The sequence below is a fragment of the Phyllostomus hastatus genome, unplaced genomic scaffold (genome assembly GCF_019186645.2).
Source record: "Phyllostomus hastatus isolate PE091 unplaced genomic scaffold, TTU_PhHast_1.1 phas_contig_86, whole genome shotgun sequence".
Lineage (NCBI taxonomy): Eukaryota > Metazoa > Chordata > Mammalia > Chiroptera > Phyllostomidae > Phyllostomus > Phyllostomus hastatus.
Genome location: NW_025333977.1, coordinates 47425028 through 47451342, shown reverse-complemented (window position 1 = coordinate 47451342; position 26315 = coordinate 47425028). Strand labels below are relative to the sequence as shown.

At 34.8% G+C, this 26315-nt stretch overlaps 1 protein-coding gene across 4 annotated transcripts in view; it reads left to right on the top strand.

Moving 5' to 3' along the window:
- Positions 1-25258, top strand: part of HLTF (helicase like transcription factor) — a 60461-nt gene extending 35203 nt beyond the window's left edge. For 2 of the 4 annotated variants that reach the window (XM_045851593.1, XM_045851592.1), the window contains exons 15-25: positions 2001-2144; positions 3026-3164; positions 3803-3938; positions 5351-5530; positions 11401-11525; positions 11920-12098; positions 13381-13506; positions 13823-13935; positions 14373-14553; positions 17215-17295; positions 23018-25258. In XM_045851593.1, coding sequence (XP_045707549.1) covers positions 2001-2144; positions 3026-3164; positions 3803-3938; positions 5351-5530; positions 11401-11525; positions 11920-12098; positions 13381-13506; positions 13823-13935; positions 14373-14553; positions 17215-17295; positions 23018-23170 — 1557 coding nt within the window. In that variant the 3' untranslated portion in view covers positions 23171-25258. Of the gene's footprint in view, positions 1-2000; positions 2145-3025; positions 3165-3802; positions 3939-5350; positions 5531-11400; positions 11526-11907; positions 12099-13380; positions 13507-13822; positions 13936-14372; positions 14554-17214; positions 17296-23017 lie in introns of all 4 variants that reach the window. The other 2 variants (XM_045851591.1, XM_045851590.1) reach the window with 1 other exon arrangement.
- The last annotated feature ends 1057 nt before the right edge of the window (positions 25259-26315 follow it).

Sequence of the window (26315 nt, the reverse complement as noted above, 5' to 3'; positions counted from 1 at the left end):
GAAGAGAAATAATGAATGTGTGGTTGCCTCTGGTGCACCCCCAGCTGGGGACTTGGAAGGCAACCCATGCATTTGGCCATTCTTAACCCTTTTTGTAAAGACAGGGGTTGAACATAAATTAATAACTCTAAAATTGGCCTTGAATTTCTTCTTGAAACTTTGATATTCTTTGACCTGTCCCCAAATTTTGTTTTCTGTTTTCATCATGCTGACCACTGTTTTTCTTCACCTCTATTTTTCTCCCATGGTTCCTATTTAGTTTGCCTTTTCTACCCTCTTAAAGTGTGGTATTATTTTATGTATTATAAAAAAAATTTTATTGATTCTAGAGAGAGAGGGAGGGAGGGAGAAAGAGGGAGAGAATCATTGATGTGAGAGAGAAACATGGATAGGTTGATTCTCACGTGTGTCCCATCTGGGAGCTAAACCCGCAACCTGGGGGCATGTACCCTGACTGGAATCAATCATTGAACTGGCAACCTTTCAGATTAAGGGAGGACGCCCAGCCAACTGAGCCACACCCCTCAGGGCCATTGTGAAAATTTTTAATGAGATCTTTATTTACTCATCAAGATTCAAGAATTTCAAAATTTGCTTTATTTTTTATATGTTTTGCTAGGATATTTTGAATCATATCCCAGTCATCATATTTCCCAGTAAAAGTATAACTTGCTCTTTAAACATTGGTGTTCTCTAGGCTCTATTTTCTCATTGTACATGTTTTTCTTAGAAAATCTTACTTCTGTAGCTTCATGTACTGTGTGCTGAAAACTTTAAAGTCCATATCTACACTTGTAATGTAGGCCAAGATTTAAATTTTCCTAGTATACTTCTCTAGTCAGATACTCTGTGGTGACTCAAAATTTTGAATGTCTAAAATAATATATCATTCTCATCTTTATACCTTCTTTCTCCATTTTAAACTTCCCTATAGCTTGTGCACACAGTTCTTTTAGACAGTCATTTTAAGTAATAGCTTTTTTGTCTTCTCTTTTATGAAGATACTCCATATTTAATTAGTCTTCAAGTCCCATAAGTTCCTTCTGAGTGTCTTTCTCTGACACTTGCTCTTTCCATTCTGTTCTCATGCCATTTTGGTGCAGGGGTGTCCAACTCGTGACCTGAAGGCTGCATGCAGTCCAGAATGGCTATGAATGTGACCCAACACAAAATCGTAAATTTACTTAAAACCTTTTTTTTGCTCATCAGTTTTTGTTAGTGTTTGTGTGTTTAACGTGTGACCCAAGACAACTCTTCTTTCAGTGCAGCCCAGAGATGCCAAAAGTTCGGATACCCCTGCAACCTTCATTGTCTCTTACCTAAATGGTTTCCCAGCTATTTCTTCTTGGTGTCTTCTGTCTTTATTCTAATCACAGTTGTTTTGTTTCTTGCTCAGACTCACCCACATGTATTCTTTTCATGTTAAGAAAAAAAAAGCAAAACTCAAGTTTTATAAGTTGGTCATGCCCTCAAGGAGGGCAGGGACCAGTTCTTATCTTTCTTTTTAGCTATGCTACCCTTTTGCTTAATACCTGCACATAGTAGGCCTATATAAATGAAAGTGGTTACTGTGCTTTGATCTTTGCCTTGTATCTTGAAAATATTGGTTGCTGTTTTTTTGCTGTTTAATTTTGATATTTTTAAGTCTAATGAGTAACTGGAAGCTTTAAAAATACTAAATTTTTAAAAAACTAATTACTGTTTTAAAGAAGCATTGTTGTTTTTTCCTATTAAAAATGAAGTGGCTGCACATTGGTGGGCCTGGGTAAAATTTATATAATGTTTACTATTATAGTAGACATGCCAGTTTTCCTGACAATAAAATAATACTTAGTATCATTATGATTGTTGCGATTATAGTTTATGTTGCAGGAAACCTGCTTTTATGTAATCTTAGTGGTGTGATTTGTGACAGGACAACCAGGGCAGTACTTGTTATATACATATTAAACCTGACACTAATCTGCTTATTATTCAAAATATTTCCCATTTTCTTTTAGGATCAGTTTGGACAACATATAAAATCAGATGTGCACTTGAATTTTTATGTTTATTATGGTCCCGATCGTATTAGAGACCCAGCTTTGCTTTCCAAACAGGATATTGTTTTGACTACATACAATATTTTAACTCATGACTATGGAGTAAGTATGCTGATACTCAGAGATTTTTAGTTTAATTTAAAAAACTATGCTTCAGTTTTCTAAAGTGTTCTAAAATTTAGGCTTTATACTCTTCCTTTTTTCTTTCTAAATAGTTAAGAATATGTAGGAAATTGTGTTTTAATATTTTGCAAAAAAAGGTTGGACTTTCTTTAGATAGTGTACGAACACTTTCCATTTAGAACACTGGAATTTAAAATTCTAAATTAGAATTGTAACTAGGTATATATAAAAATTTGTAAATGAATTCTGTGTTTTCAGTATTGTAGAATATTGTTTGCTATCACAGTGATTTGATTCTCAGTTTAAAAATAAGCTTTTTTGTAGCTGAAATTCATGAGTTTCCCAATTTATTTTAGAAGTCAATTGTTGTTTGTCTATAATTCCAGTTGTTAAGTTAAAATATTTTTTCAAAATACTTTATTGCCAAAATTTCAGTTTTCTGGTAAGAACATTTACTCTACATAAAAGAAAGTAGTTGTGTTATATTCAAATAATCTTTATAACTGGTAATTTTTATATCATCACTATGTTTTAATCTGAGTAGCTCAGCATATTGAAGCAAGGTCACAGCAGAGAGCTAGACTACCTGAGTTTAAATGCTAGCTCTGCCACTTCCTAGCTGTTAATTTGAGCAACATACTTCATACCTTGGTTCTTCAATTTTCTCATCAGTAAAAAAAGGAGTAATAATACTTCATAAGTTTGCGAACATTCAATAATTAAATGTGTGTAGTGCTTAAAGCAGTACCAACCATGTATTAAGTTGATATTGAGAATAATAACTCATATTACTTATCAAATTATATAAAATACTATTTTACTTTTCTTTGTTTTTAATTCATATGAAACATTTATTTCAGATGAAAGGTGATAGTCCATTACATAGCATAAGGTGGCTAAGAGTGATCCTGGATGAAGGACATGCTATACGGAATCCAAATGCTCAGCAGACTAAAGCTGTACTTTATTTAGAAGCAGAAAGAAGATGGGTATTGACAGGTAATGATAACATTATACTTAAAAAAAATTAATTCCCGAGTATGTATCATTAAGTAAGTTAGGTAACTTTATAAACTTCAAGTGGATGTAAAGACTGTTCCAAAATTAATAATGGAAGTCATTTAATAAAAGATTTTGACTTGTTCTTTCTAATTGCCCATGATATAGCAATATTTAAATTGTAGTTAATTTGTGGGACAATTGCTTGCCTTTTTCTTGAACTCTGGAGATTCATTACACTCTAATCCTTCAGTCAGAATCTTGATTTCTCTACTTCCCATCTTGGAGTCCATTTGCTTTACCCGAAGATGAGGAAGAGAATATAAATTAGTTTAGTCCTTCTTGCTGGTGCTGTTGATTTAGAAATCAAATAAACAAATGTTCTTGATAAGAAGAAAGTTGAGTTTACTGGTCTACAGTCTTTTTCTTTGTTAGTATGGCAAGTGAGGGCTAAAAATTAGAGTAAAACTATATTTTGAGGTTGTGTGTATGTCTAACAAGGAATTATAGTCACAGCTTGCCAGTGGGTGTGCCTGGTACAGTGTGCCCATTTTCAGCTGTTTCCTTGATTCAGCTAGATGGCTTTACTGATTGGATAATCTTGTTATAGAATTGTAACAATTTCCTGTTATTTTTAGGTACTCCAATTCAGAATTCTTTAAAGGACTTGTGGTCTCTTCTTTCCTTTTTAAAACTGAAACCATTTCTTGATAGAGAGTGGTGGCATAGAACAATCCAGCGCCCTGTCACAATGGGAGATGAAGGAGGACTTAGGTAAGCAATTTCATGGTAACTGATTAATATTAGCTACAAATAACTGTTAGCAGTTTCTACTTTTATTACTACTTCAACTTGGCTATTGACTTTCCTCTTCAAAATGTGTTAACAGTTTCATGCCTTTGGCTCTCAGAACCTAGTGATTCTTGTTTGGGAGGACTACTTCTAAAATACAAACCCTCCCTTCCCATGATTTTAGTCAAACAGAAAGAAAAGGCAGAGCTTTATGATCTTTGTATGTTGCTATTTTCCCCAAGACCACCATTAATAGATGAAGTAGTGACAGGAAAAACCTTATATGCTTTATATAGCTTTATATAATGATAGTTGAATGATGGAATGACATGTAGTGGCATCAACAAGAGTTTTACAAGAGAACATTGTTTCTGGTGGAGACAGATAAAAGTTGAGAACATAAAATTCAGCTTGGTTATAGCCATTTTGCAAGGTACTAGACTAATGTATTTGAAATTTTTTGCCTAGAATAATTGGTTTTGAAACAGAGGGTTTCGGTTTCATTAGAAAGTTGTGAAATTATCTAAAAAGATAGCAGCTAGCATTATAAAAGAAAATGAAATAGAGTAGAAAATTTAAGGAAAAAGCAGATTGCATCACACATAGAATTTGTGAAATGTTTGTTTCTGTTGTATGTGTATATATTAAATTTGTATATATGTTTGCTGCGTGGAGTAAAGTGTGTTTCTTACTGTGCATTTTAGTGAAAAGGGTTCAAAACTCACTAACCTAATTTGTCATACTGTCTACTTGATTCCTTAGAAAAGCTATTTAAATTCTAATTTAAGAAAATGTATTTCTATTTCAATGTTAGGTAAAACCTTTTCTTAAAAAATTGATATGCCTGCATTTATTCTGATATTGAGAAAGAGGAGTGTAGAATTGTAGAACCTAGAAGGTATTTATCCCTCTTCTAGATTATCACATTGTGTTTTTAATTTTTTTCATTACCTTACAAAACTTACTTATGTACCTTGATTTTGATATTACTAAAAAGACTTTTGAAGGTAAGATCTTACTCATTTATATTTTTATGATAGTATAACTTTCACTTAATGGGTGCTTATTGAGTATTGAGTATGGTAATACAGCTAAAGAATCGAGAAATAAAAAGATTAGTGATTAGAACAAAATGGGGAGAAGAATTTAAAGATTAAACTGTGACAGCTGTTGAAATGAGAGAAAATTTCAATGCATTTTTTGCTATAATTTTCAATTTGTATAATATGTCTATGATTATCAGATTGGATAAAAACCCGAATAAGAAGTATTTTTTTAAATCCTTTTTAAAGTTTATAAAACACTAGTAGCTTTAAATGTTCATTTTTGTTCTTTTTGAATCAACTTATATGAATGAAAAGTTATGTGATTTTTTTTGTTGTTTTATTTTCTAGGCGTTTACAATCCCTAGTTAAAAATATTACACTTAGAAGAACAAAGACAAGCAAAATTAAAGGAAAGCCTGTTTTGGAGTTACCAGAACGTAAAGTATTTATTCAGCACATTACACTTTCAGATGAAGAGAGAAAGATTTATCAGACTGTGAAAAATGAAGGCAGAGATACTATTGGAAGGTATGAAGAAAGAAAGCCATTTTAGAAAGTAATTTTTTATTGTTTCCTGTTTAACTCAATGACATTTTAACATATGTTAACAGTAAATTCCAAAGTATACTGAAAGATTATTTACTTCTTTAACTACATTTAAACTACTTTTTATGAATTAATAGTTGAAGTGAATGAATATTATAATTTCACCAGGTAAGTAATTTTTTAAGTTAGGAAAAAAATTAAAGTTTACATGAAAAGTCAAGTTCTGAATTGCTTGCTTGCTTCTATTCTTGACTCACTATCATGGGAGTAGATAAAGACATTTATATGTGTATGTAATATAATATAATATGTGTATGTAAAATATATATGTGTGTGTGTGTGTGTGTGTGTGTGTGTGTGTGTATACATATATAACCTATTAAGGACCAAACTTGGGGGACTGTCCACATTCAAGAAATAAGAAAATAAAGAAAAGGCACTTATAGGAGATTCTATCAAGGAGGGAAGTATGAAGAGAAAGGAAACTGTTACAGAATTTCAGGAAAGACAGCACAATCAAGAAAGAGGCAGTAGTCAGGAGTGCTATAGAGTACAGACATTTAGAAAAGGCTGTTTAATTTCATGATTCAGAAGTTATTGGTGTAAACTCTTAGAATAGTTTCACCAGAATAATCAGTATAATCAGTTAAGTAGCCAAATTGTAGGACTAAAGGGATTGCAAAGAAGCAGCAGCTGTGTAGTAGACAGTTTTACACAGTTTGTAAGAAGAAGAAAAGGAGACTGGTAGTAGGATTGATAGTTGGTCTCTGGATCAATTACTTGATGGTTTTATTTGGGTAACTGTCTTGAGAGCATCAGTTATTGATAGTTGTGAGTTTGTTGAATTTTACTGTTCATAGTTTTGGTCTTATTTTTAGGTAAGTCCCTTCATTATTATTATTTTTTAAATATATTTTATTGATTATGCTATTACAGTTGTCCCATTACCCCTCCTTCATTCCCCTCCACCCTGCACACCCTCTCCCACCCACATTCTCCCCCTTTAGTTCATGTCCATGTGTTATAGTTCTTTAGCTTCTACATTTCCCATACTATTCTTACCCTCCCCCTATCTATTTTCTACCTACTATCTATGCTACTTATTCTCTGTACCTTTTCCTCCTCTCTCCTTCTCCCATTCCCCTGTTGCTAACCCTCCATGTGTTCTCCATTTCTGTGGTTCTGTTCCTGTTTTAGTTGTTTGCTTAGTTTCTTTTTGTTTTTGTTTTAGGTGTGGTTGTTAATAATTGTGAGTTTGCTGTCCTTTTACTATACATGTTTTTTCTTTATCTTCTTTTCTTAGATAAATCCCTTTAACATTTCATATAATAAGGGCTTGGTGGTGATGAACTCCTTTAACTTGACCTTGTCTGAGAAGCACTTTATCTGCCTTCCATTCTAAATGAAAGTTTTGCTAGATAGAGCAATCTTGGATGTACGTCCTTGCCTTTCATGACTTGGAATACTTCTTTCCAGCCCCTTCTTGCCTGCAAGGTTTCTTTTGAGAAATCAGCTGACAGTCTGATGGGAACTCCTTTGTAGGCAACTGTCCCCTTATCTCTTGCTGCTTCTAAGATTCTCTCCTTCATTTTTACCTTGGCTAATGTAATTATGATGTGCCTTGGTGTGTTCCTTTTTGGGTCCAACTTCTTTGGGACTCTCTGAGCTTCCTGGACTTCCTGGAAGTCTATTTTCTTTGCCAGAATGGGGAAGTTCTCCATTATTATTTGTTCAAATAAGTTTTCCACTTGTTGCTCTTCCTCTTCTCCTTCTGGTACCCCTATAATTCGGATGTTGGAACGTTTAAAGATGCCCTGGAGGTTCCTAAGCCTCTCCTCATTTTTTTTTTGAATTCTTATTTCTTCATTCTTTTCTGTTTGGTTGTTTCTTTCTTCCTTCCTTCTGATCCACTCCATTGATTTGAGTCCCAGTTTCCTTCCCATCACTATTGGTTCCCTGTGCATTTTCCTTCATTGCTCTTATTGTAGCCTGGATTTGTTCATCTAATTTGCAACCAAAATCAACCAATTCTGTGAGCATCTTGATCACCAGTGCTTTGAAGTGTGCATCTGATAGGTTGGCTATCTCCCGGTCACTTAAAAGTAGTGTTTGTGCAGCTTTCATTCTGTTTGAGCCATCTTTCCCTCCAGCCCTTTGGTGTGGTTGTGCCTGTTCTGCATGAGGGACGGAGCCTTAGGTATTCACCAGGGCAGGGCACCCCAGTTGCTGGGTTGTGACGTTGTATGTGGGGGCAGGGTCAATTGTGTTTGTTCCACTCTCTGTTGGACCTCAGTCCCTTCTGCCACTTCCCCCAAGCAAACTGGGTCCCTCTGGTGCTGATTCTCCTGTGGGTGGGCTTGTGCACACTGTGGGACTTTCCAAGGACCTCTCCTGCGAGGCTGGGAGTCTCTCCCTGCGCCTCAACCCCCACAGGTGTTTTCAGTCAATGTCCCGAGGCTCTATTTCCCAGCACTGGGATCCTGGGTTGCTCACAGTGCCTTGCTTCATAATTCCCGCCTTGCTGGGTCTGTTGTTTGCCACCCCTCAGCCGGGGTCTGCCAGCTGCTGCTTGCACTCTCAGGGTCCACCCGCTGGGGTCTTGCATGCCCAGATGCCTTATGCGCCCCGTCCCAACGCTCTCTGCTCTCCACACTGTGACCCACGCCCGGCTGCCTGACTCCGCCCCTCCTACCAGTCTGGATGAATGGGTCTATTTTAACTTCTTGGTTGTCCGACTTCCATACAGTTCAGTTTTCTGTCAGTTCTGGTTGTTATTCTGTTTCTAAATTGTTGTACCTATCTTTGTTGTGTGAGGAGGCACAGTGTGTCTACCTATGCCTCCATCTTGGCTGGAAATCCCTGGTTTCTCCTTTTATTATTATTTTTATTGTTCAAGTACAACTGTCTACCTTTTCCCCCTACCCCTCCCCACCACCTCAGTGCTCTCTGTATCCCTCCCCCATTTCCACCCCCCACCTTGTCATTGCCCATATGTCCTTTATAATTGTTCCTGTAATCCCTTCCCCTTTTCCCCCCAATATCCCCTCCCCTCTCCCTTTAACATTTCATATAATAAGGGCTTGGTGATGGTGAATTCCTTTAACTTGACCTTATCTTAGAAGCACTTGATCTGCCCTTCCATTCTAAATGATAACTTTACTGGATAGAGTAATCTTGGATGTAGGTCCTTGTTTTTCATGACTTTGAATACTTCTTTCTAGTCCCTTCTTGCCTTCAAGGTTTCATTTGAGAAATCAACTGATAGTCTTATGGGAGCTCCTTTGTATGTAACTCTCTTCTCTTGCTGCTTTTAACATTATCTCTTTATCTTTAACCTTTGGCATTTTAATTATGATGTGTCTTGCTGTGGGCCTCCTGGGTCCAACTTGTTTGGGATTCTCTGAGCTCCCTGGACTTGTATGTCTATTTCCACCAAATTGGTGGAAGATTTGTTTCATTATTTTTTCAAATTAGTTTTTGATTTCTTCGTCTTCCTCTTCTCTTTCTGGCACCCTTATGATTCTGATGTTGGAATGTTTAAAGTTGTCTCAGAGGTTCCTAAGCTCTCCTCATTTTTTTGAATTCTTGTTTCATCTTTCTGTTCCAGTTAAGTGTTTATCTCTTCCTTATGTTCCAAATCATTAACTTGAGTCCCAGTTTTCTTCCCTGCACTGTTGATTCCCTATATTTATTTCTTTATTTCACTTTATATAGCCTTCATTTTTTTTCTCTATTTTGCGGCCATAATCATTTCTGTGAGCATCCTGATTACCATTGTTTTGAACTCTGAATCTGATAGGTTGGCTATTTCCTCTTTGCTTAGTTGTTTTTTTGGAGTTTTGATCTGTTCTTTCATTTGGCCATATTTCTTGTGTCTCCTCAGTTTGTCAGCTCACCAGTCTGGATGAATGTTTATTTTTTAACTCCTTGGTTGTTGGACCATACAGTTCAATTTTCTCGCAGTTCTGGTTGTGTTTTATTTTATAGATTGGTTGTTATCCTTCTTTTTGGTTGTGCAAGGAAGTGAAATGTTTCTGCGTATGCCTCCATTCTTGTCCAGAATAACAACAGTCCAATGAGGTGTGTATTATTACTGTTATACTACTGTTACAGCTGAGGAAGTGTAATACAGAGGTTAAGAAACCTGCCCAAGTTTTCATAGTTAAATTGGCAGAGTCAGAGTTTTTTTTACCTCACCCCTGCTCGTAGTTATTTTTTTCCTTTTTTTTTTTTTTGTTTAAAGATTTTATTTATTTTCAGAGAGAGGGGAAGGGAGGGAGAAAGAGCGGGAGAGAAACATCAGTGTATGAGTGCTTGCTTCTCATACGCACCCCAACCGGGAAACCTGACCCGCAACCCAGGTACATGCCCTGACTGGGAATCAAACTGATGACCCTTTGGTTCACAGGCCAGCACTCAATCCACTGAGCCACACCACCCAGGGCCAGAGTTAGATTTTGAATTTAAGACAGTCTAGCTCTATAGAGTCTATGCTCTACTTATTAGGCTAAATTTCTTTTATTGCCTCACTACTTAAATATTAAGTTGGGCTTAGTATATAAATTTTAGATTACTCATTCTTCCTTCACAGCCTGTATTGTCATTGGTATACTGTATTTTCTGTTGAATGTTTCTATGGAAAACTCTGATTTTATTTTATTTTTCTTTAAAAGTCAGCAATTTGACCAGGACTCCTCTTGACTTTTTTTTTCCTGGAATATATACCATTTAAATTTGTGTATTCTAGGCTTCTGAAAGTTCTTTAAATATTATTTTCTGTTTCATTATTATATTTCTGTGTATTTTGGATTTTTTTGTAGCTGTCATGTTATAATTCTTTACATCTTTCTGTTTAATTTTTCTTTTCTCAATCCTGTTTTCCACATTGTTTTCTGTGTTTTTTAGCAGTGGCTAGATTCTTTTTAAGTGGTACATTGTATTTCTCTGATGGTTCACTTTTTTCTTTCCCATTCAATCTGTACTGGTTCTTCTCTGCATTGCTTTGCCTTACCTTTTCAAAGTACTTTGTCTCTGCCTTAAGATACTGTGTGTGTGTGTGTTTTTTTAATTATTTTAGGAATTGTTTTATTGAGTGGTGTTATATCATAGCAGTATTCTTGGTTATAATTTTTATTTGCTCTGTGTCAACATTTTTCTAGTGAGTTTTCTTTCACTGCTATTTGTTCCCTCTCTTACTCTTTGCTGATTGTGACTTATATATGAATGTCTTCAGTTTTTTCCTGACTAGCTATTTGCAGGAGATTCACATAAGAGGGATGGAGTCCTAGCTGTGCTCCAAACTAGAAGGAAATATCCCTATTTATGACTGAGGGTTACATGTCAGTTCTTTTAGGTTTTACCTGTGCTCACATAACAGATCAGAAGATTTAAGATTTTTTACAGTGTGGAATGCTGTGCTCACAGTCTTTTCTGAAAACACAGTAGGTCTGTGTGTTTCTTTATTCAGTTTACCTTCCCTCCTCCTTAGAATAAAACTTGTCCAGGGAAATTCAAGCCACTAGTCATGCACTCTGTTTTTGCATGAGAGAAGTTGATTTTCACCTCAGGGCATGTAGTCTGTTTTGAAGAATTGTGCCCTGGAAGGTCTGTTTGAGATCTGCAGTCCTGTCTTTCCACGTCTTCCTGTCTGACTTATACTGCAGTTGGCAGATATTTCTCATATGTTTTACTTTTCTGTTACAAATCTCTCCTGGTTTCATTAAAAATAGTTTGCTTTTCTGTTTTTTTATTCTTGTTTTAATGTGATTTCCAGAGAAGACGAGAACAATGCCATTTTCATTCCATTGTTTTAGAATAGGAAATATTGTAACATTTAACATTTCCACCTGTAGGTATTTTAATGAAGGGACCGTCCTCGCACACTATGCAGATGTCCTGGGTCTTCTCCTCAGATTGCGGCAGATCTGTTGTCATACTCACCTTCTTACAAATGCAGTATCTTCCAGTGTTCCCTCAGGTAGGTAAATAGGATTGGGTTACACCATTACATTTTTTAGAGATACTTAAATCAGAAGGAGAAATTTTTCATATTGGTTAAATTTAGTTAATTTGTAAAATAGCCATTGTTTTTAATGTAGAACTGAACTGGGAATATACCTCAAAATCTCATACCAGTGAAATGTACATGCAGCTTGTGTTATAATGACGTTTCTGTATAAGTTGTATTATGTGGGTTGGCTACTATTTTAGCTACTGAATATTTCTTAAAATTTCAAATTTAAATCATGCTTGTTGACTATAATAGAAAAAGACTAAAACTACCAAAACAAAACTTTTTTTCTGTATAAGGAAGATTAATTTGTCACATCACAAATTTTGTTCTGAAATTAATTTTTCAGCGTTTTCTCTAGGAAATGATACACCTGAAGAACTACGAAAGAAGTTAATACGGAAGATGAAGTTAATTCTGAGCTCAGGTTCCGATGAAGAATGTGCAATTTGCTTGGATTCTTTAACGGTTCCTGTCATAACACATTGTGCACATGTCTTCTGTAAACCCTGTATTTGCCAAGTCATTCAGAATGAGCAGGTTAGTTTTAATGTTCAGTACATATTGAGTGTTTGAAGGAGTGGTGCACCTGTTTTGAGTATAATGAAAACTCAAGTCCAAAAGACTGTAAGAGTTTTGTGCTTGGATTTACTAATGTACCTTTCATTGTTAATTATATCATTCTTTTAATAGGTGATGTATTTCTTATAATTAAGCCCTTTTAACATAAAAATACATTATATTTTTGGTAGCATTTTCACAGTCAGTATTCTAGTTCTAATTGTTTATACCATTGCTGTCCAACAAATAGATCGATAATGTGAGATGCAAAGGTAATTTTAGTATTTTTAGTAGAAATAGATGAAGTTAACTCTTACAATATATTTTTATTTATCCAGTATATCTAAAATATAAAAATTATTAATGATATACTTTCTATGACTTTTTTAACTTAAAATTTAAGTTCAAAATCCATTGGTATTGTATGTCTACAGCACGTTGCCATATTTCAAGGGCTTAATTGCTGCATGTGGCTATTGGCTATGGTATTGATTAATGTAGATCTAGATTCTTACATACAGTAGAATGTTTTGATGTGAAATAATCCTGTAAGCAGGCCTTCAACTGAGGTAGAATTTTTAAAAACATTTTTGATATGTAATATACATATAGAAAAAATGTAGAAGTCATGATTGTACAGCTCTGTGAGTTATGAAGTAAACACACCAAGTAAAGACTACCTAGGTGTCCTTGTGTTCTCCAGTCATTTACCTGCTCCCTCTTCCTTTAAAGGTAACCTCACTGTGCTGACTTCTACATTGTTTTAGTTTCAGAATTTTTTGTATTAATTAGCATGTCTTGGTACAAATCAAATGGATACAACAGATACTGCTTTGAGTGAGCCTGATAGGATCTAACTGATCTTGACTGGCTTTACAAGCCATTAAGAAGGATTTTTTTTTCCTTTAAACGGTTTCAACTAGTGTGCTATATTGTTATAGTTAGGTTCAAGAAACTGTTCATGGTTTCTTTACTTGTCTGCAGATAGTGAAACATTTATTGTTTCAAGTTCTTGGTGCTAGTCAAGATCACATACTTCTGTTCTCTTCTTTACCCATCCCACTTACCACATTAGAACATTTTATCTGCATGGAGTTCAGCATGTACAGATTTGTCTCAAATGGATGAATCTAATAAAAGGTTTTATAGAATTGTAGCTAGTAAATATACAGAATTCACAATGCTTTTTAGAAATTATAGGTTAATTTTTATTTCCATTCCTCTGATAAGTATCACTCATACTTTGTTCTGTCTTATGTAGCCACATGCTAAATGCCCTTTATGCAGAAATGATATACATGGAGACAATTTATTAGAATGTCCTCCAGAAGAATTGGCATGTGACACTGAGAAAAAGTCTAACATGGAATGGACATCTAGTTCAAAGGTAAAATATTAGAGTAATTGTGTTATGTTTATATAAAGAAATACTATGTATAGAAATAATAATTATGCTTTTAATTCTGTCATTTGAATTTTTTTTTGCTGGTTATTGGCTTTGTTATTTCTGATGGTAACTTTCAGAGGAAAGAGAAAGGTTTCTGATTGTGATACTATTTATTCAGTCTTAATTTTAAAAATTGGTGGTGTTTTACTTTTGCATTTTAGGGAAATAACGTGGCAAGACTTTTCTCTTTATAATAAATTTTGGATGTATTTTGCCAGTTCAAAATGGAACCTAATGGGTCTTCTGATTTTTCCAGATCAATGCCCTAATGCATGCATTGATTGACTTAAGAAAGAAGAACCCCAACATAAAAAGTTTAGTTGTTTCTCAGTTTACAACGTTTCTGTCTTTAATAGAAACACCACTCAGGTAAGTTGAACAGTGTTTCTCACTTTCAGTAAATGGATTTTTGTATGTGTTTTGATTTGGATAGCAAAAACTATTTAAGGCTTATCAGTTTTATTTATTTTTGTCTATTTAAAATAATATTCAGAGTCACAATAAAGGATATTTTCTGAGAGCATGGAATTTTAAAGATTAAGTCTGAATTTATTGCAAAAAAGATGACTGCAGAAATTTTAGGTTAATTTATATTTCAATTTTTTTCTAAATTTCTAATTTTCTATATACTTACAATTTATATGAGGTTAAATTTATATTTATATATATAATTTGGAGCCTGACATTGTAGTATATGGCTAGTAAATATTTGTAAAAATAAATGAGTGAAAGAATTGGTTGAATAAAGCCACTGTAGTTACTGTAGTATAGGAAGTGTTATTTGTCTCTTTTGTCCCTTCCATTAGAGCCTCTGGATTTGTGTTTACTCGTTTGGATGGTTCAATGGCCCAAAAGAAAAGAGTTGAATCGATTCAGTGTTTTCAAAACACTGAAGCCGGATCCCCAACTATAATGCTTCTATCCTTAAAAGCAGGTGGAGTTGGTTTGAACCTTTCTGCAGCTTCTCGAGTGTTTTTAATGGACCCAGTAAGTAATTTTGTAGATTTTCTGGTATGTTATCACTTCTAAAAATATAAGGAACAAAAACTATTTGGTAAATGCCTTCATAGTTTTAAGTGCTTTACATATATCAGTCAGATAAAATTCTCACATCCCTATGAGATAGATCTTGTTGTTATCCCTATTTTTCAGGTTAGGAACCTGAAGCATAGAGAAGTAGAATAACTTGCCTAACATCAGACATCTAGTAATATACAAACCAATCAGAGGCCATATCCTTAAGAACTATACATTTCTATTTATCTTCTATATACAGAATAAGTTTCTATTAACTGTAGTATTTTAAGAGTAGTGGTTTCATGCATTTATCCAACATATAATGAGATCCTGCGTTGTGACAGGGACTCTAATAGGCTCTAGGAATCTGGTTATAAACAAGATAAATGAAGTAGCTACCATCATGACACTAATGGTCTTAAGCTTCAATGTGCAAAAGAATTAGGTAAGATGTAATTTCTGATCTCTATCATAAAAGATCCAGGAAGCTATATTTTATACAGACCCCGGGTTGTTCAGGTGCAAGTGGCCCAGCCTCACAATTTAGAAACAATACCATTAATGGAATGTTTTGGGTAAATTTTTTTGTCTAAAAGTGCAATCACTCATGGTTGTGTGATGGAGGCCTAGGGGTAGAGTGGGAGCTAAAATTTACTCTCAACTTTACTCACCAAACTGTGTGACATAAGTTGCATCCATATAGGAGTGCCTTTTTCTAACTGCACAAAGGGGCCGTTTGGGCTGGAGGCACTCTAGACTAACTTGGGTTCATTGCACTGAGTACTGCTTAGGATAAGGCAATTCCACAGTACACATGCTCACTCAGTGGTGTCTGCCACCCCCACTAACTAGTACAGTGAAGTCGTCATTGTTTATGTATGTGCATTCCAGTCCACTCTCCTTGGCTGCAAGGTTACATTGATGTCATGTAAACCATTTTTGTTATAGCAACAGTGGCTTGACTTTTTCTGGACATACTGTGTATTAATTAACACAATGAAAATTCTGGAGGCAGAATATTGGAACTAATTCCCAAAGTATTTTATTCTTTGGTTATAATCTTAGTACTTGATAAGGAAGTAGCTATTAATACCAAATACAGTATTTTAATTAGTATTATAGTTTGTCAGACACTAAACTCTTTAGCAGTTATAGTTTTAAAAAACTTGTAGAATGTTTTAGCAGTTTTACAGTGAGTTGATTGAACATTTCAAGCTTTCAAATGTTTTCTAACTTTAAAACAAAAGTCAGGTCCCCTGCACCAAAATAAGATTCAGTCAGAAGAATTTGCTCATGAAAATCTTTTACCTTGTTGTATAACAGTTAAGGTTTATTGTGATGTTCCATTATGTGCTTTTGATAAAGGTAATCACTTCATTACTCCTGGGACAATGGGAGCTATCAGTTTTACACTATCATGAGGTAAATTGGATTCCTGGTTGTCATACTAGATGTATTATTTCCAGCTTAGGTTTCTAGGCAAAATACAGACAATGGAAAGGAACATTTTACCTGGGCTCTTGGTATAATGGTTTCAAAATGTGTCCATTTATGAAACAGAAAATATGATTATCAGTTTTAGAAAATCATAAGCTGAGTTTTGTCCTTAAATCTAACTTCTACACCAAAAACAAACCAAAACTCAAATTACAGCAAGTTAGTAGTAAAATCTTTTCCCTTGATCTCGAGTGGACTTTAAATAGAAGAAAATAACACAATAAGTATAAATCATACTATAAACTTAACATCTACTTATGGATTAATAATTTGTTTCTATTTTCAGGTGGCACTTTGCTGTATAAATGTTCCTTTTCCCCCAAACATCTCATTTTGTCAAGTGTTACCCCATAATTTAAGTTTGAAATTTAATGATCATTATGCTGACAGTTCATGATCTGTTTCAAAACCACTTGACTCCTATCATTCTAGACTGAAGAACCCTGTATCTTTTTTGCTTATTCTTCCTTTCTGATTGATTCATTGTTTTATTCTTCACTGTAAGACAGTTTCTGTGATAATGCTAATGTTAGTTAATGTTTCTTTTTTAGTTCAGTTTTGAGGTTAAACTGATTTCAAATATAGATACAGGAAATTGTATCAACAAAGTCTTAAATAATTTCTAGGACTTTTGATTACTCCTAAAAAATGTTTATATTTTTACTTAATAAGTATAGGAAAGTTAAAAAAAAAACCAAAACCAAACACCAGCAAAAGGAGAAAAAATTTTTCATAAATGGACCCAATTACATAGTTTTTGATATAAATTAAGTTACTTAAGAGACTATGTAAACTTTTTTTTCCCTGTTAAGCACACATAGATCAACTTGAAAATGGGGAAAAAAGCAGGAAGCTAATTATGTGATTAATCAACAATCATTTATAGTGTGTGTTTTCTATGTATCAGGCCCTGTCTTAGATACAGGAGTAAAATGATGGGGGTGAGTACCTGCCTATCATAGTAGTGATTGGGAGCCTAGGGGGAGTATGGATTTTTTATCCGAGAATGTTTATAATGTCAGTATCTGAATTCAGCCAGAATAATTTCAGTCAATTAAAGGTGTATGAATACTGAAATGAAAGAACTTGTGCAGATCAGCGTGGTAATAAAACAACTCCTGTTCCATTTGCTAGGCCTGGAATCCAGCTGCTGAAGATCAGTGCTTTGACAGGTGCCATAGGCTTGGCCAGAAACAGGAAGTGATCATCACAAAAGTAAGTTTTTAAGTATTTTATTTTATTTTATTTTAATTTATTTTATTTTATTTATTTTATTTTATATTTTTTATGTATTGTATTTATTTTATTTTATTTATTTTCTTATTTTATTTCTTTTTCTTTTTATTTCTTTTTATTTATTTTTTCTTTAGTGTACTGAGTCAATTTTATTGTGGAAACAGCTTTGAAGCTACAAATGTTAACATCTCTAAGATCATTTCAAACATTTTAGCCAAGATACCCTTAATATCAATAATACAGAATGGTAAACATAAGATTACTTATTCCACCTCCTTTACACGTGAGGAAACATCCAGAGAGGTTAAGAGCCCAGGCCAGAGATCTCCAGCTAAATAGGGGCTAAAATAATATTAGAATTAGGTCTTCTGAGTCACTACCCAGGGCTTTTCAGCACCACACTGAAGATTTCCTACAGATTTATGAACATTTAACAAATAGGAAACCAAATTTATTTTATAGGGAAAAATAAGCATATATTATCTCCAACACAAGAAAGACCAGGCAGTGATGTGGCTGGCTAATCTTTTTTTTTTTTTTTTTAATATATTTTACTGATTATGGTATTAGTTTTCCCATTTCCTCCCTTTCATTCCCCTCCGCCCTGCACACCCCCTCCCACCCACATTCCACCCCCTTTAGTTCATGTCCATGGGTCATACCTGTAAGTTCTGTGGCTTCTGTATTTCTTATACTATTCTTAACCTCCCCATGTCTATTTTCTGCCTACCATTTATGCTACTTATTCTCTGCACCTTTTCCCCCTCTCTCCCCCTCCCACTCCCCTGCTGATAACCTTCCATGTGATCTCCATTTCTGTGATTCTATTCCTGTTCTAGTTGTTTGCTTAGCTTTTTTTTTTTTTTAATGTTCGGTTAATAGCTGTGAATTTGTCATCATTTTACTGTTTATAGTTTTTATTTTCTTTTTCTTAGATAAGTCCCTTTAACATTTCTTTTTTAATATATTTTATTGATTATGCTATTATAGTTGTCCCACTACCCCCCTTCATTCCCCTCCACCCTGCACACCCTCTCCCACCCACATTCCCCCTCTTTAGTTCATGTCCATGTGTCATGAATTCTTTAGCTTCTACATTTCACATACTATTCTTACCTTGCTTGCCCCTATTTTCTACTTACCATCTATGCTACTTATTCTCTGTACCTTTCCCCCTCTCTCCTCCTCCCACTCCCCTGTTGCTAACCCTCCATGTGATCTCCATTTCTGTGCTTCTGCTCCTGTTCTGGTTGTTTGCTTAGTTTGCTTTTGGTTTTGCTTTAGGTGTGGTTGTTAATCATTGTGAGTTTGCTGTCATTTTAGTGTACATGTTTTTTATCTTCTTTTTCTTAGATAAGTCCCTTTAACATTTCATAAAATAAGGGCTTGGTGATGATGAACTCCTTTAACTTGACCTTATCTGAGAAGCACTTTATCTGCCCTTCCATTCCAAATGAAAGTTTTGCTGGATAGAGCAACTTTGGATGTAGGTCCTTGCCTTTCATGACTTGGAATACTTCTTTCCAGCCCCTTCTTGCCTGCAAGGTCTCTTTTGAGAAATCAGCTGACAGTCTGATGGGCACTCCTTTGTAGGTAACTGTCCCCTTATCTCTTGCTGCTTCTAAAATTCTCTCCTTATCTTGAATCTTGGCTAATATAATTATGATGTGACTTGGTGTGTTCCTCCTTGGGTCCAATTTCTTTGGGGCTCTCTGAGCTTCCAGGACTTCCTGGAAGTCTATTTCCTTTGCCAGAATGGGGAAGTTCTCCTTTATTATTTGTTCAAATAAGTTTTCCACTTGTTGCTCTTCCTCTTCCCCTCCTGGTACCCCTATAATTTGGATGTTGGAATGTTTAAAGATGTCCTGGAGATTCCCAAGCCTCTCCTCATTTTTTTGAATTCTTGTTTTTTCATTCTTTTCTGGTTGAAGGTTTCTCTCTTCCTTCTGGTCCACTCCATTGATTTGAATCCCAGTTTTCTTCCCATCACTATTGGTTCCGTGTGCATTTTCCTTCATTTCACTTAGCGTAGCCTTCCTTTTTTCCTCTAATTTGCGACCACACTCAACCAATCCTGTGAACATCCTGATTACCAGTGTTTTGAACTGTGCATCTGGTAGGCTGGCTATCTCTTCATTGCTAGGTTGTACTTTTTCTGGAGATCTGATCTGTTCTTTCATTTGGGCCATTTTTTTGTTGTTGGCATGCCTGTTCTGTAGTAAGGGGCAGAGCCTTAGGTGTTCACCAGGGCAGGGGTAGTGTTGTGACACTATGTGGGGCAGGGGTCTGAGAGGGAACAATGGTGCTTGCTCTGCTCTCTGCCAGTTTTCAGTGACTTCCACTGCTACCCACAAGCAAATTGTGCCCTTCTGGTGCTGATTCCTGGGTGGGTGGGTTTGTGTACATTCTAGGACCCTGTGGGTCTCTCTAATGAACTCTCCCATGAGGCTGGGAGTTTCTCCCAATGCTACCTCAACCCCCACAGATGTTTTCAATCAGAGGTTTGAGGCTTTATTTCCCCAGGCTGGAGCCCTGGGTTGTGTGGTCTGTCTCGCCCCCCAGTTGTTCTTCCCGGTTTATCTGCATGCAAATGTGGGACTGCCTGCTCTACCACCCGCTGCCTCACCAAGTCCACCAGCTGCTACCTTGTTACGAGTTCTCTCTGCCCCACTGCCCGTCTTCACCCCCCCACCGGTCTGGATGGATGTTTCTTTAACTCCTTGGTTGTCAGACTTCCATACAGTTCGATTTTCTTGTCAGTCTGGTTGTTTTTTGTTTTTAAATTGTTGTCCTTTTTGTAGTTGTGTGAGGATACACAGTGCATCTACCTATGCCTCCTTTTTGGCTGGGAGTCATTTAAGTCATCTGTTTTAAAGTTAACTTGTTAAGGCTTTTCAAGTTATACAGATAATACATGAATATGTTATTATAAAAGATTGAAATATGAAGATCACCTTTATTCTCTTCAGAGGAAACCACCATCAATAAATCATTTAATATATGCTGTTCAATGTCCCTTTCTCTATGTTTACATACATTCATACTTAATGTGTACCTTTTCTAAAATTTAAGATAAATGGGGTCATATTATTCTGCAACATATTTTCTTCCTACTTAATGGTGTATATTGGACACTACCATATATGAACATTTAGATCTAGCCTATTCTGTTTTTTCTATTGTGTGTTGGTAAGATATAAATAACATAATATTTAAAATATTAAAAAATATTAACTGTGCAGTTCAGTGGTATTAGTGCATTCACATTGTTGTTGCAGTCATGACCACCATCCACGTCCAGAAATTTTTCACCTCACACTGAAACTTTGTACCCATTACCCATAAGTCACTATTCTTTCCTATTTCCCCTGGCAACCACCCTTCTACTTTCTGTCTCTGACTACTCTACATACCCATTCTTGTTAACGCCTGAATTTAGATACATCACACTTTATTTAACCAGCTCAATTTATTTGCTAATAAAAACAATGTCATAATGAGCATTATATCACCTGCATTTTTGTGTATATATTCAAGTATTTCTTCAGGATTGGTTTAGAAATAGAATTCTGGATTTAGAATTTTTTATTAGATAACTTTCAAGTTGTTTTCAAAATAGACTCTAATGTATGAGAATGATATGAATTTATGCTTATGTAATAGTCAAGAAAGTACCTTTCTAATTTTCACTTACCTAAGACCTTGAGCATAACTATTGTCAATATTTTTTTCTGTGAATTGCTTGTTTATATCTTTTACCTAGTTTTCAAAAAGTACAAATACAGTTTTAGAGTATAAAGGGTTCCTTTATACATTCTGATTTTAAATGCTTTAAGTGTATTGGACATGGTTTATTCTAGGCTCTTGCTCATATTTGAACTTTATATGCTTTTTGTCATGAAAGTTTTAAAATTTTTATGATTTAAAATATGTCAGCCTTTTTCTCTGTATATTGTGGGTTTTTTTTTTTTAAGATTTTATTTATTTATTTATTTTTAGAAAGTGAAGGGAGGGAGAAAGAGAGAGAAAGAAACATCAATGTGTGGTTGCTGGGGGCCGTGGCCTGCAACCCAGGCATGTGCCCTGACTGGGAATCGAACCTGTGATGCTTTGCTTCGTAGCCCGCACTTAATCCACTGAGCTACGCCAGCCAGGGCTGTTGTGGGTTTTAAGGTCTGGCTTGGAACAGAAGGCTTTGTCTTCAAATTTTAAAAATGAATCTCATACTTTTGATTCTTTTGAAGTATTTCATTTTTTGTTTATGATTCATGATACTGTTATAATTGTAGTTTTTTTCAAACAAAGAACTATTTGCTTCATTATCAATTGTTTTGAAAAGTCCCTTTTCTCTTTTGATTTGAAATTTCACTTTCATCATAAACTAGTTCATATATATTACATGGGTCTCTTATGGACTCTGTTCTGTTCCATTGATCTCTTTTTTTCCTATTTCCAGGAAAATATTGTTATAATTACTATGGTTTTATAAAGTATGCTTTGATATATACTAGGGTAAAGTGCTCTCATTACCCTTTTTTAAATTATATTGGTTATTACTATTATTTACTCTTGAATTGAACTTGGGATTTCGGTTAGCAAATCTCATTTAAGAAATCTAGTTTGGGATTTATTGAATTTATGATTATTTGAGAACTATCTTTTTTGTTAATGTTTTCCTATACAGGAACTTACGTCACATCTCCATTTATGTTTTTTAATGTCCTCACCTGAGGACATGGTTATTGATTTTAGAGAGAGGGGGAGCGAAGAAGAAAGGGGGAGAGAAACATTGACATGAGAAACATCAATCAAGTTGCTTCTCCTATGTCACCTGACTGGGGACTGAACCTGCAACCTAGGCAGTGTGCCCTGTCCAGGAATCAAACCTGTGACCTTTCAGTTTACAGGACGATGCTCCAACCAACTGAGCCACACTGGCCAGGGCTTTTTGGGTTTTTTAAGTATTTCAATAACATTTTGTAACACACCCTTAGTTACCACAGTAACCAGTACTCTTACACAGTGTTGACTAGCAGTAGTGATAGTAACCATTTTGACTTGTGACTGTTTTTGTTGGGAATGCTTTTATTGTTTTATATTAAATATGTTGTTTTTGTTAAGTTTCTAGTAAATGCCCTTAATAAGGTTGAGGACGTTTATTTCTAAGTTAATGAAGATAATATTTTCTCAGGAATAAATAAATGTTTAATTTTATCAAATGCCTAAGCATCTGTGGAGATGATCATTTTTTAAAAAAATTTTTACATTATGAATTTTATGAGATAAAAGCTCATTCTTGCAATTCTGGGAAAATCTCATTCTCCTTTTTAAATACAATAAGTGTATTTTGATCATATTCCAGTTAACAGAGCTGCCTATAAAGTTGGCTTTTTTGTATGCTGTTCTTCTCTGATGAGGGAGTTTTAAGATATAACTTATGTCTTTAGCAGAAAACCATATTGAATGATAAAGGAAAGCAATGCTTATCTCTAGTTATTATGTTCTAAATATTCTCCCTGTATATTCAGGAAAAGGAGCTAAACAGTTTCTAATAGATTATTATTGACCATTTTTGCAAGCTGCATAATACTAGAAAATGTAGACCCACATTTCCATCTTAGCAAGTTTTTATTTTTAAAGATTTTAAATATTGTGACCCTAAAAAGTACTTAACTAATTTAACTTTTTTTTTCTTTTAAAGTTTATTGTTAAGGACTCTGTTGAAGAAAATATGCTGAAAATACAAAACACAAAGAGAGAGCTTGCAGCTGGAGCCTTTGGAACTAAAAAAACAAATGCTGATGAAATGAAACAAGCTAAAATTAATGAAATCAGAACTTTAATTGATTTATAATTTGTGTGATTTTGGTAAGATCTGTTTGATCATATTAGATACAGAAGTTTTTGAAATGATAAAAATAGAGTTTTAGAAAGGAGATTTAGTGAGTATGTCTTCTAGAAGGGGCGTATGTTTCATATCAGTGAAGAGGTATTACTGATACATAAGCACTTCTATATATGAACCTATTTTTAATGATATCTCAAATAGCAATAAGTTCTGTTATATACTGTGGCCTAAAATAATTTTTTTGAGAAAGAAGTTACTTTGTTATTCAACTTTTCATAGTATCTTTGCTGAGTATTTTCACATATCTTGCAAATACTCAGCTTTTTCATATTTCAAATAGGTCAAACCTTTTATACTTTTGACCAAATAAAGAGTTATTTTCTATGTTGGACACATTTGCTTTTTCACCAAAACCTCCCATTGATGATGCAGTGGATTCATCGGTCCTTGTAAATGATTCATATATACACAAACTATATATGAGATTGATTTTATTGGGCTTTCAAACACAATATTTGCATTCCAGAACCAAACCTTAAAATGAGAGACCAAAGTCCAGGTTAGTAAGTTACTTGTAATTTTTTTAACAGTACATTGAGATATAATTCATATATGTGATTTGCAGTTTTATGTTCATGGAAAAAATAGGGACTGTGTTAGAACACTGTGTTCTCCATTTAAACCAGGTGGTCTGTTCATCATTGTTTTAGTGTTACTTGATGTGTTAGTGTGTAAATACAGTCTGGGAGTGAAAGGGAACCAGTTCTATCCAATTTGATTTGAATATTTAAATTATGGAATTGCTGAATAGATATTTCTATATATAGATAATTTTTATTTATGTAGGTTTTTTGAAATAACTTTATACATTTTTATAATTCAGAAGACTACTATATGTGAGAGGTGTAATATCTGGATGGAAGCTGGGTTGGATGACCTCCAAATCATTTTGACTCTTAAAGACAGCTTAATCCTGAATAGAAAAATTTGTTATTGTGTTTAGAATCAGAATTTGATTTTGGACCTTCAGTAATTCATCCTTCCATCTATCTTTTTGTTACTTTTTTGATAATCAAACTCACAGTAGTTGCCACAAAATTCTAGATAATTCTTTGAATCACATTCAAACAAATGAGCTATAATTTAGCAATCAGGTTAGGTAACCAATGGTATTTTTTCCTTAAGGGAAGTTTTTTCTTTTTTTTTAAATCCAAAGAAAGATTAGTTACTGTAACAGAAGAGGCTTTATGTTTGATGATACAGACTTGAGACCATCTTATATTTTACTTATAGTGTTAGAAGTGACTTGACTGAAAAATAGGAGATTGGAGGCAACACCGTGTTCTAGAGTACACATATAAAGTATGTGCTAAATCTGTTAACAGCTAAGTCCTCCCCTTCCTGTGCCCTGTCTCTTGCTCCAAGGAAACAGTGGGTTAGATAACGAGAATTTTCCCAGTCCATTTTCTCATTGGCAGCAGGTGAAGCAGGGCTGATGAAAAGGACCAGCAGACCTTTCTGCAGGGATGAAAGTGGATCACAACTTAGGGTTGGTCCACTAGCATTAGGGAGCAATAGGGAAGTTCCTTACCTTGTGGGACTAGCATTACACAGAAAATCAGGTAGATCAGAATCTTATGAAATGCAGTGTGTGGGTTCTCTATATACCTGTAATACAGAGAGAGTAAGTATAAAAGAAGTGTTTTCAGCAAAAACAACACAATCTACTCTTCTTGCTTACAAAAGTAAAGCCTTGTAAACTCACTATTAAGGTAAAAACTTTATTGACTTGTTTACCCAGGCATTTACAGGTTTGTGTTCTTAAGCACATTCATAATAATTTTGGCAAGTCATTTAAAAATATCTCTTTTTGTATAGTTCTATTAACTTGTGTTAAGTAAAAAACAAGTTTAAGTTATACCAAGAAAAAATATAAATCACTGGAATGACAAGTTCACATTATGCTATGCTGTTAATTCTGTTTCATTATGTAGAATAATAGCTTTAGAAATATCTTGAAGGCATTGTATTCCCACTTGTGATTCAAACTGAATTTTGTTTTAAATTTAAAACAATAAAAGTTTCAAAAATCTATTAGCTTCTTCAGTGCCATAATTTTTAAAATGTATTGATTATGCTATTACAGTTGTCCCATTCCCCCTTCATTCCCCTCTACCCTGCACACCCTCTCCCACCCATATTCCCCCCCTTTAGTTCATGTCCATGTGTCGTAAGTTCTTTAGCTTCTACATTTCCCATACTATTCTTGCTTTCCCCCTATTTTCTGCCTACCATCTATGCTACTTATTCCCCATACCTCCCCCTCCCACCTCCCATTCCCCTGTTGATAATCCTCCATGTGATCTCCATTTCTTTGGTTCTGTTTCTGTTCTAGTTGTTTGCTTAGTTTCTTTTTGTTTTAGGTGTGGTTGTTAATAATTGTCAGTTTGCTGTCATTTTACTATACATGTTTTTTATCTTTTTTTCTTTGACAAGTCCCTTTAACATTTCATAAAATAAGGGCTTGGTGATGATGAACTCCTTTAACTTGACCTTATCTGAGAAGCACTTTATCTGCCCTTTCATTCTAAATGAAAGCTTTGCTGGATAGAGCAATCTTGGATGTAGGTCCTTGTCTTTCATGACTTGGAATACTTCTTTCCAGCCCCTTCTTGCCTATAAGGTCCCTTTTGAGAAATCAGCTGATAGTCTTATGGCAACTCCTTTGTAGGTGACTGTCCCCTTATCTCTTGCTGCTTTTAGAATTCTCTCCTTCATTTTTACCTTGGCTAATGTAATTATGATGTGCCTTGGTGTGTTCCTTCTTGGGTCCAACTTCTTTGGGACTCTCTGAGCTTCCTGGACTTCCTGGAAGTCTATTTTTTTTGCCAGAATGGGGAAGTTCTCCTTCATTATTTGTTCAAATAAGTTTTTAGTTTGTTGCTCTTCCTTTTGGTACCCCTATAATTCATATGTTGGAACGTTTAAAGGTGTTCTGGAGGTTCCTAAGCCTCTTTCCATTTTTTTGAATTCTTGTTTTTTCATTCTTTTCTGTTTGGTTGTTTCTTCCTTCTGGTCCACTCCATTGATTTGAGTGCCAATTTTCTTCTGATCACTATTGGTTCCCTGTGCATTTTCCTTCATTTCACTT